Source organism: Coturnix japonica, chromosome 3, assembly GCF_054131305.1.
Source record: "Coturnix japonica strain WE chromosome 3, WE-NBRP24, whole genome shotgun sequence".
Taxonomy (NCBI): domain Eukaryota; kingdom Metazoa; phylum Chordata; class Aves; order Galliformes; family Phasianidae; genus Coturnix; species Coturnix japonica.
In genome coordinates, this window is record NC_140665.1 from 50,053,696 (window position 1) to 50,065,424 (window position 11,729).

The following is an 11,729-nucleotide window of genomic DNA, read 5'->3' on the forward strand; positions in this document are numbered from 1 at the left end:
TGCATACAGTTCACCAATCAGTTCTCTCTCTTTAGCTCAACCAGTGCTGAGGTGAGAAGTGATCCACGGCATCAACTGCAGAATTGTGCAGAGCCTGGTATTCAGAGGAGCACAAACATTACAGAATCACATAATTGTAGGGGTTGGAAGGGACCTCTAGAGATCATCGAGTCCAACCCCCCTGCCAAAGCAGGCTCCCTACAACATGTCACACAGGAAGGCGTCCAGGCGGGTCTTAAGTATCTCCAGAGAAGGAGACTCCACCACCTCCCTGGGCAGCCTGTTCCAGTGCTCCGTCACCCTCACTGTAAAGAAGTTCTTCCGCACATTTGTACGGAACGAATTACATGACAAGATATACAGACACATGGCTGTCCTAAGGGATAGAGATATAGCCAGAAGATGCAGCACTTGAGAAGTTTTTGAGCAAGCAAAAGGAAAAAGCATTCACTACTTCTCCTTAGAAGTTTCTGAGCATGTGAAAGAGGAGAGCATTCACTACTTCTCCTTAAGTGCTCAGGAAGGTTGGCATTGAGATAAAGACTGCAGAATTGTAGTAAAGTTACTTGGCATCAGGGTCTGCGTTTTCCATATGCCTCCTGCACAGCTTTGGGCTGTGCAGCTCAATCTAAGTGAATAAAGGATGATCCTGCTCTGACTCCAAGATACATGAAAAAGCAATTTATCTTAAGGTGAACAGAGAGGCTGTTTCAGTTCAACCTCTTCAGCCCTTCAGTTCAGAAGGGCCAACAGAATCAGATCAGTCTTTTCCTACTCTGCAGGTTTTGTGTAATTGAACAGTTTCTCAGGGAGATAGAAAATAAGGCAGAACTTTGGGGGTGAAAGGAGGACAAATGCGAGCGCCTTGTCCAAGGAAAGTAAAGAGAGGCTGGAGAGGGAGTAAAGGTGCACGATTGGCTCTGGTTAGCTTTGTCAGTTCTGCTCTCCCCTCCCTCCCCAGTGACACTGGCACTATACTCCTAGTTCCCTCGCTCTTTGTAGGCCTCCTGTGAAGGAAACATTCACCTCCCCCTCACTCACACACATCCCTGCCCCTTGGCGGCCTGCGAGCGGCGGGCGGGCGGCAGCGCCACCTCGCGGCCCCCCCTCACGGCTGCCCGCCCCGCGCTAACGGCCGGCCCGCAGCTCCCCTCCACCGCATGCGCAGCGCGTTCCCCGCGTTGCCTGGACACGGTCCCTGTGCTCGTTACAGCCGTGCCGCTGTGGCAGTGGGAGCCCCTTGCCCCACCGCCATGATGCCCGCGCTGCCGGCGAGCTCCGCCTTGCCCTACACCTTCTGCAGCCCTCCTCGCGCCGTGCCAGCCCGCCCCAAGTACCGAGCGCCGCCCGAGACCGGCGAGCCGTGAGTGCCCTGAGCGCGCTGCCCTTCCCGGGGTGGGGGGAGTGCCGGGGCTTAGGGTTTTCGGGCTGTAGTTGGAGGTTGCGCTGCTCTCACCCTGCAAACTATGGTGTTGTAGGGTGAAGGATCCCGCCCGCTGGGCCAACCTGATGCACGACAGGAGGGTGGTGCGCGGCAGCACGTACGGCCGTCAAGCCATGCCGACGGTAGGTGCTCCGCGGGCATCAGCCCACTGCTGCCTTGAGAAGCAGCGCCTCAGTTTCTCGTGCCAGGGAGGGTTTTGGTGGGGGATTAGGAAACGTTTCTTCTCAGGAAGAGCAGGGAGGCACTAACACAGGCTGCACAGGGAGGTGGTGCCGTCACCATCCCTGGAGGTGCTCCACAGTCGTGTGGTTGTGGCTCTGAGGGACAGTGGGATGGGCTGGTGGTCAGATTAAATGAGCATCTTTCCTGGCTTTAATGATTCTGTGATTCTGTGATTTCTCATTTCTACAACGATGCTTTGTGTGGGAATTTAAAGCTGTCTGTTCTTAAAAGCAATTGCATGGAATACGATACAGGAGGTGCTCTAGCCCTCTGATCATCTTCATAGTCCTCCTCTGGGCCTTCTCCAAAAGCTCCACATCTTTCCTGTGTTGGGAAAGTCCATTTCACTTTCTTAAAGCTTCACCTGGAAACTCACAGCTGAGCGAGAATAAGCCATTTTAATGCGCTTTATCTTGTTTTATCTCAGTGTGAGATGCCATTAAAGTACACCTGTAGGTATCCAGTATATCTGGATACCCGTTAGTTTCATGCTCTAGTCTTTAAGGAAACTGACAATTTAGAATGAGTCTAAACTGAAAAGTAAATCTGAAATACTAGATTTGTAATGCTAAAAACAACAGCAGGCTTCATTTGCAAGAGAAATTAGTAGTGTTTCCAAGTACTGAGTGTATGGTGGTGTATTTTTAATTTATTTTGTTGTTCACCCCCGTCCAGTGTATCCATCATCCTAATGCATTGGAGATTCAAAGGCAGAAAGAAGCACGGAGGAGAGCATTGGCTAGAAAGAAAGCAGAAGTGCAAATACAGCTAAGAACACCTGAGCCTGTGGAAGGCAGAGAGCATGTTCATGTGCAGACAGGTGAAAAATGATTTTAAAAAGATAATAATAATCTGAGAACAAAAACTTGCTGATCTCAACTTACTGAAGTGTTAATTCAGTTGGTAGAATCAGTTCAGGTTAAGGTTCTCTAATCCTTTCCATTATAAACTTCATATTTTTAGTTCTGTTTAATTACTAATGAACTTGGTTAATGAGAGTGACTTCTTTTTTTAAAGAATGTCTGTTTTTCAATTCTCAGTGCACTTTCTTGAACACTAGTCAAGACAACTTCATTTATTCTTTCCTTTTCCATCAGAGAAGTTTGATGTGTGCCTCAAATAGAGGTGTGTTCTTTTAGTATTAAAAATTACTGGGGGGAAGGGAAAGAAGAATGGGCAGTGGCCCTAGAAACAGCTTTGCAGCATCCTTTGTATATAGTTCATACAGTACAGTAATCAAAAACAGTCGTGAGTTAAAATAAAAAAGAATCCAATGTGGAGCATTCCTTGTGTTTTATTTCTAGAGCTGTATTTGGAAGAGATAAGTGACCGGGTGGTAGAGGTTGATATGGAGTGTCAAACAGATGAATTTTTGGACAGACCTCCCACTCCTCTCTTCGTGCCAGCCAAAACAGGAAGAGATGTGGAGACACAAATAGAAGAAGGAGAGGTATGAAGCAAAGTCACATCCACAAGTAGTAGTAAAGTGTATTTCCTATATCAAACAAAACTGAGACAAGACCAGAAAGGAACTTCTTAGAGAATATGCAAAAGAAACCATACAAAACTGAGGAACAAATGCAGGTTCTGCTGCTTTCAGCTAAGAACCACAATACTGAGAGAGATTCTCCTCTGTGGAAGTAGTAAGCAACTAGACAGGGACTGTAAGCACAGAAGGGAGCAGCAGTAGGGTCCAGGTGAGTGCTCTGCTTCTCCCTAACAGTGCCTTAAGTGGCTGCAGCTGAGTACGTGGTGTCTTACTCCAGCCCACTCATCACTTAGACCCCGGCAGCATTCATGCTTCCTGCCTTAGGTGACACTGGATCCCTACCTCCACTTCTCATCACCTCTTTCTGCACAGGTGTTTCGACCATCCTCCTTTGCTCCTTGCCAAGATGCTGAGTGGGATTGTGGTAAGGCGTCATTTATTTTTGTTTCACTGATTCTCATCCCCAGCTCTTTGATTTTGACATCGAAGTCAAGCCAATCGTGGAAGTGCTGATTGGGAAAACCATTGAGCAAGCTTTGCTGGAAGTCATGGAGGAAGAGGAGCTGGCCAATCTGCGAGCACATCAGGAAGCCTATGCAGAACTGCGCAATGCAGAGCTGGCTGAGGTCCAGCGCCTGGAAGAGCAAGACAGGCGATACAGAGAGGAGAAGGTAAGTCTTATTAGGAGTAAAACAGGCCTGTGTGAGTGCTCACCACGTCCAGCACTGAAAGATGAGCTCTGAAATAAGCTGAATGTGGGCGGAAGGGTATTGTCAAGTTTGATGCTCCTGAAAGCATTTTGGTGCCATACAGCTTCACACAGATTCTTGCTCTCATGTTCCTGCTCTGTTTTGTTCTGTTCCACTAGAGCAGTCATGCTCAAGTGACCTGGTGAACTCAGGCACCTGATAAGAAGGCCAAACCTGACAGTATTGTGCAGCTGTTACTCAAGCCTGTTCATTATGATAATATCTAAATGAGTAGTTAGAGTGCTTGAATGTGAGAAGCACCTCGTGTTCTTTCACACAGAATGCATGTGCTGTTGTACAAGTGCACATGCCTCTCAGGATCTCCAAGTACAAAACAATGCTAGCAATCCAGCAAGTAGAAATAAATAGAAATGGCAAGTCTTAATTTCTGTTTATTTGGGTTAATGATGTTAACGTTATTATTATTTTCCTGGACCAACCTATGTTTTATTTTTTTCTTATGTCAAATAGTATATAAAATCAGAAAAGTGAAAAGTTGATGAAGTTTTTACTCAACCTCACCTTACTCCAAGGGCATCAATCAGCTCTATCTGCAATAATCAAGCAGTTAAGATATCAGTGCATGATAAGGTATCAGAAGGATTTCATTTAGCCAGACACAAGACCCTTATTTTACAGACTTGCCAAAGTTATAAAAGCTGTATCAAAGGATTCCTGTAGTCCTCATACCCCACAGATTCAGGCTTGCTTTCAAGGAGTTTTTTTGTGAGAGTTAGAGGCCACAAATCCTGGCATCTAGCTCAGAAGTCTTAAGTATTGGTACTCTTAGCTCTGCTGCTTATGAGTTTCACACTGATGATTTTTCAAAATCTAGATCAAAAGAGCTAAGGGGCTGAAAATTGAAGTGCAGTGTTGTCTTGACAGGAGCGTTGCAAACAGCTGCAGATGCAAATGCTGCAGAAAGAGAAAGAGACCATGGAGAAAATTGCAGCTCAGACATTTGCTAAGCGTTATTTGATTGATCTTATTCCCTCAGTCTTCAACAGTCTTCATGAGAATGGATTCTTCTATGATCCTATAGAAAGAGGTTTGTACTTTATTTTTTTAATATATGGAGTAATATAAAAGTCAAACCATCCATAAACACACTTTATGGTCCTATTATTTAGAATAATGTAAATGAATAAAGTATTTTTACATTTGTGGTTGCACACGTAGTTTCCAAACTCACATTTTTAATACAAACATTGGTTATCTGCACCAAGTGTTGAAAAATATGTAAGAGCTGACAGTTTTTCTTAAGATGAGAAGAGCTGCTTTTATGTTGGTAGAAACAAATGGCTGTTTAGGACCGGTAGAGAAAGAGAGAGGGATCCAAACTGTTTTAAGTATATTTATTGATAGGATAAGTGAGGACATATATATGTCAATCTGAATCTTTGTTAATGATTGCTGGAGCAAAGTTAAAAATGGTCAATAAGAATTAGGCTCTGCAAATAATTTTAGAGTTGTACATCAGCAACTCTCAAGCTTTCAGAGTCAGCAGCATTTCTTATGGGCTACCCTGATGCACCCCATTTATCCAGTTCCCACAAAGGTGCTCAGACACCAGTTTAGGAGTGGGCGCACTATCTCCAGAATGAGTCAGAAGGCAAATGCAGAAACTGAGTGTGTTTTGCAAACTGAGCAGGGATTGGAACTGCCACATGCAAAAAGCGTGATTGGAGTAAGCAAGAGCTTTTTGGTCAGAGAGAACAAATGCTTTCAGCAGACGAGAAGCCAGATGTACTTGGAAAGCAGAGCAGGAAATGTTATTCTTCTGAGTTGCTCAGGATAGTTATTTTCATCTAACCAGAACATTACTGTGCATCTCATGTGTGCTTGCCCTTTGGGGGGTGCCAAGCCAGCCCCTTTGAAAATCAATGAAGTTGAGAGGACTCTGGTTCAGGTCCATTATGATGAAGAATCTCAGTAAAAGAGGTGGGAGACAAGGCACCTAACAAATCCTGAGACATTTCATCTGGCTCTTGTAAAGCAAGTATCTTCTGGCGAGGTTGTTCATCCCTTAATGATCATAGCAAATGAAAAACAGCCCAGAGATCCCATTGCTCATCCTTCATAAACAAATGCTTTTTCTTGCTTTCGTTCTGCCAAATTCTTACAGACATTGAGAGAGAATTCCTGCCATGGCTGATGACAGAAGTGGAAGAAGCACTAGAAAAGAGGATTCTGGGAAGGGTGATGCTTGACTGTAAGTTATCAGTTAATCTGGGCCCCTTGTTTGTAATTGTTTTTTTCCCCAGTCAGAGCAAATATAATGGTTGTATGCTCATTGTGGACTAAGGGAGCAGGTGTCATTTTAACAAGAATTCCAAGCATCTGTGGCTTTGTATGTTTGGGTTTTGTATTTATTTTTACATTTAAAAATGGTTTTTAAAGTTGGGAAGATCACTACTGCAGCCACTAAATGATTGATTAATCAATAATCAAGTCCTTGCTTTTGAGGCAGATTAAAGTATCACTCTCTGCTTTCTTTTGGGCTATTTTGGACTAAGCACGTGGGTTCTTCTATTGGTCAGTCTTCAGAGGCTGGACAGTCTAAAACTGTCTTTTGTAGAAGCACAATATTATGATGAATGTGTGTCCACCAGGCCAAACCCATTCTTATACTTGCATTACATATTCATTTTTGCAGTTTCACCTCAAGCAGTGATTGTGGATTTGAATTACGATTGTGTTTGTTTCCTTTGGGTTAATTTTCAGCTTAACCAGGACCCAGTATTTCCTTTGAGGTCCAATTGAGATAACTACAGCTGCACTGTTAGTATTTTTATCCTATGATATATGTGTTGATGGGTACACTTAAGAACCAGTTCTTAAAGGATTGCTTCTTGAGGGAAGGAATTTTCTCTCCTTTTGAGCAAGAAATGTTGCATGTGACCACTGATAAAACAACTCAAGGAAGCTGTTGCTGTAGGATATACCATCAGATTATCCATCATATTCTTATCAAATCTTCAATTTTTTCTGCCAGATACCAGGGTTTTGCACCAATTTGTAGATGCTCAGAATAATTAAAGCAGGCTAATAAGTAATACTGGCACCATCTATTTATGCTAGTTTACCCACTGTGTGTCCTGGCTTATATCCAAGCACGCACTATTGAATAAACCGTTATCTCTGCCAAAAGAAACTGTGGATTACCTTCTCCAACAAGTTTTGTGAAGGCAGGCACAACCTCAGCTGAGATTCTGGCTTCTACTTACACAGAAGTATAGGATGTTTTTTTAAGCTACTTGAATATAGAAGCTGTACAAGTGGCTGATCTAGTCACCATGCAATAAAAAAACAGAACTGCAAGGGAAGCATCCACAGTCTAAGGTGGCATGTTTGTCTTCTCAAGAGATGTAGAACTCAGCCCATAAATCAGCAAGGAATCTTCATTTGGTATCTGTATGTTGTCCCATTTTCTATGTTAAAGAACTCTTCTTCCATCATTGGCCTGTTTACTTACTATATTTAAATGATGTATTTCAAAGTGAATGTTGAATTATTGTTGTTTTCATTGGTTTGGAAGAGGTACAACGTTTAGAAAAACTTACAAAGGCAAAACAACAAAAATAATACAGAACAGATGTTTAGCAGCTGCTTTTCAGAAATAGAAAGTCTTTCTGATGACTCCCACAGTTCCAGTACTAACCTCTGCAAAACCATTACACGATATGCAATCTGGTTAATTCACCTTATAGGGTGGCCTGTGCCAAAAGTGACCAGACAACAATGAAGAGATGTATAGGGCGGTCCAGGTGAACCCTTTCAAATCGATGCTTTCAGTGCAAACCTTTGACTGTAATTAGGCTACAGCATCAGCGATGATTTTTCTTATTCACACATTCTTTCACCGTTAGTATTATTTCTGTTTGTTTGTTTGTTTTTCCCTCTGCAAAGAATTCACAGGTCAGCAACATGTAAATCATTTCAACTTACAGTGGTTTTATTCACTCTGTTTGTTAATGACACTTTTGTCTATTTCAGCATTGATTCGTACGGCGACTGAAAAACGCTTAGATGCGTTTAGCCAACCACCTCTGCCTGATCAGACAGAGGCACCTGCTGAGGAGCACGGGCCAGCAGTCACAGTCAGAGACTGACCAACCTGCTGCTGATGAATAGGCTTTGAGTCACACTGATTCTCAGTTAGAGGAAGCTTATCAAGAGTAAATGGAGGACTCGGAAACTGACCAGCGAGCAGGCAAGTCATCATCCTGTCTGTTTACTGGTATTGTGGCGTAGGCACGCTGAAGGATGAATTTAGTCAACACTGCAGCATTAAAGCATATTTTCCAAATGTTAATGTTGCTGATTTCAGGCTGAAAGAGTCAAGAGAGTTTACTGGTGTCATGAATGGCAGTGAAACCCTATCCACTTCTAGATAATTCGACCCATCAAAAGCCAGAGCTATTTACAAGTGAAAAGTAATGCTGTCCCACATCCCACTCCAGAAAGACATGAGAAGGATATTGAGAACATCCTGGTACCCTTTGGAAGTGCTTTGATCATGTTTTAAGAACAAAGATGTTCTTACTTTGTTTATTTTGAAAGGTAACTGCTACAGCACTTAAATTTCTTTCCACTCATGTTATTCGCTCCTCCCTTAACACACTTGGATCGGCATCTCAGCAGGCAGTAGAGTAAAGGCTGTTGTTCCTGACACTCTTCAAGTTCTAAAGAGTTATCTGGGAACATCTGCCCGTGCAAAGTTCTCCTTGGCCTCCTGCTATGAGGCTGGGTCCTGTGCTAAGCCCAGCCTTTTTTTTTTTTCTCATCACTCTTCTTTGGTAATCCATTGCATTGGTACCAGACGTGAATTAAAAAATGCACCTGCGCTGTCTTCCTGGCTGTTCCTGGGCCAGCTTTACAAGTGGGGCATCCCTGCTTGTAAAAGTGCACTGCTGCAGCAACAGCATTTCCTTGCTAGTTGTACTGGTGGAACCAGTCCCGCTTTGTCCAGGCTGCCCTGTGCTATGTCCTTTCTGCAGTACAGAGATTTCTGCTAACCCAACAGGCCAGAGCCAAATCTAAGAGTGATCTCAGGAATGACACCTGCAGAGATAAGCACCTGTTTCACATCTCATACTCTAAGGAGGAATTTTCACTCATGCTTGTGGCTTCAAAGGCATACCCTGCCTGTCTTCCAGCCTGAGCTCTGACATCCAGACTTGATTGTGATGTACATGGAAAAGCTCACTTGGATGGTCTCATGTATTTGCCTGTCTGTGCAGAGAGCTGAAAATTTGAAATAATGAGGTGTAGCCACCAACACTCAACTTGGTGGTTTAAGGATCAGCAGATATGCCTGTATTAAACTGTAATCGTATAGTACAGATTGTAGATAGACACACAGATGCTTTCTGAAGCTGGAGTATTCCTCTGCTTGCTAAGTTGCTGGTATTTCAACATAGTGTGCTTAGCTTTTCATCTACAATTGATTCCTCTAACTATCCAGCAAAATGCATTGTGCATGAAATTAAGGTAGTCATTACTCACTGAATTCCTATTTAAGTATCTGAGAATAATTTGCTTTTTTCCACATGACTGGAAATGAAAATCAGGTTTAGGCATTGAAGTCAGTGGGAGGTTTATGTCAATTTCAACAAATTGAAATCCAATCCAGGACCTGGATTTTGCACTGATTTTGTCCCACTGTGTTGGAGATTTTTGTTATGACTTCTTCAAGCTAATTTTTTTATAGGTAACTGAAGGCCGTGTGACTTGTTTCATGAGAACTGTAAATGAAAATTTACTTCAGATATTTCATTATTCTGTTTAAATAGGTTATGGCACTACTATGTATTCTTAAATTATTGCAACAGTCGTATGCCTTATATTTTTACTTCATTTGAATCTATGGTTACTATTTAAGACTAAATTATTTTATAGCTTGATTGTTGTATTTTTGGAAAAAAGGTTTTAAAAGAGTTTTAATACAGTCCTCTTCTACCAACTATAGTCTGCTGTGTTTCATCCTCATTTCATACAATGCCTAGGGACAAAATGAAGGCCTTCATGCTGTACTTGGTCTTTGATGGGAACTCTATAGTCTTCAGGATCAGAGATGTGAGCTGGCAGGTATGAAAAAGCTAAACTTTATCTTCCTGAAACCATTCTTCAGTGGCAATGTGCTTCACATTAATGAAGGAAAGGAAGAAGAATAAGAGAATGAACGTGATAAACTTTATCATACATCTTTCTCCTCTGCTGATAGCACCTGAAAAATGAACTTAAGATCCACGTGTTCTGTGTTGATGGCCAGGCCTGCAGCAGTTAAAAAGAAGGGAACATTTATAATAAATGATATTTGCCAACACAAATTCGTGTGGCCTCCCACGGGCTTGGGAGTTGACTTCAAACAGTTTTTTGTTTTTTCAATACAAGTAGCAGTTTTAAAAACAGCCATTAAGAAAGTTCTAGGAAAGAAACTCTTAGCATCCTCCAACCATGAACGTTTCATTTCAAACCAAACTGCAGTGGTGTCCTCTGTACTGGGGCCAAGAAAACAGTCTCTGCTTTCCTGAGAATGCCATATGCTCTCCCCTACCGTATGGCTGGGCTGATTGCACACTGTTTGTTTCTGTCCTGGGTCTGAAGCTGCTCCTTCACACTCCTGGTATTTGTTTTTCTGATCTTCTCTTTGGCATTTCTTCCCCCAAACCAAAGACTTGAAAGTTGCATCTCGCACCACCACAGAGGTGATGGGAGGAGAAACACTGGCTGACAAAGCTCTTCTGGTGAATGGGAAGATTTAAGATTTTGTGCTTTTGATTAAAAATACAAAGAGGGGATCCTCCCAGTCAGTCCGTGCTGCTGTCTTAGACTTTTTCTGACAGCCCCGGTGGGGGATGTGCCTGGAGGAGGCACCCGCTCCTCAAAGCTATTGTACCTAATTTCTATTTGCTACAAGGGGTACATAGATGAATACTAGTATGTGCCTGGGTTCTGATGGGGCTGGAAGATTGCCCAGAAGCACCTGCCCTTCTGGGGAAAGCTGCTCTAATTTTACAGTGATTATTGTCATCTTTGTCCGTGTTCAGGCTACTGCACCCTCCTGGTGCTGTGGTTGGGGCTGAACATGCTTCATCAGGACATGCAGCAACTGTACACTGCAGACAGCTGGGGTTTGGGCTTTCTGAGTCCCCCTGCAGTGTGACAGTTCTGAGAACTGTGGTCAGTTGGCCCCTTGGCAGGGGTCCTAAAGACAGATGATGAGATCCTTTCCAAGAGCAAGTTGTCTTTAATAAAGTATAATTACTGTATTTTTTTCAGAATGCTGAGCATTCATTTTGCATATGGAGAAATGCCATTTCTTGAGAACAGTCTGGCAGAATCAAGGAGCTTTGTTCACCAGCCTTTATTATTGGATATCAACACCTGTTTTAAGTCTTCTAAGTGATTCCTTCTACCAATAGTAGTTTTCAAGCAAAGGGAGGTGAGAAAAGGAGGAGAGCTGGCTGTGTGAACACATGAGCCTTCTAGCTGACATACACATTTCTTTATCAAACCCCAAAAGCTGGATCATGCACAAGTTCCTGAGCAAGATGCTCAGGATTGTTTCCTCTCAATCCCATTCTGGTAGAAGAATTGCTGTAGAAGCTCCACCCACCCTTTTGTTGTAATTGTGAAGACCTAGATCAAACATAAGTGTTTTCTTTTGCCAATATATTCTCATCTTCCTTTTGAGTATAGACTTTTTCTGTTGTTCCAGACTTCCCTCTTCTAACACGTTTTCAGAACTGTACTGTATGTTTTAAACCCAGTTCTGAGGCCCTGGAACGGCAATGAAACTGGTGAGGGGTCTGGAGCACAA

General features: G+C 42.9%; 1 protein-coding gene across 1 annotated transcript; it reads left to right on the forward strand.

Annotated features, from left to right (window-relative positions):
- Positions 1-1,153: 1,153 nt before the first annotated feature.
- Positions 1,154-9,869, forward strand: RSPH3 (radial spoke head 3). The gene is made up of 8 exons (XM_015858350.3): positions 1,154-1,363; positions 1,479-1,566; positions 2,342-2,486; positions 2,971-3,116; positions 3,623-3,826; positions 4,790-4,952; positions 6,030-6,116; positions 7,901-9,869. Exons 1-8 carry the CDS (start codon positions 1,161-1,163, stop codon positions 8,014-8,016), a joined length of 1,152 nt encoding a protein of 383 aa, XP_015713836.2. The 5' UTR covers positions 1,154-1,160; the 3' UTR covers positions 8,017-9,869.
- Positions 9,870-11,729: the final 1,860 nt, after the last annotated feature.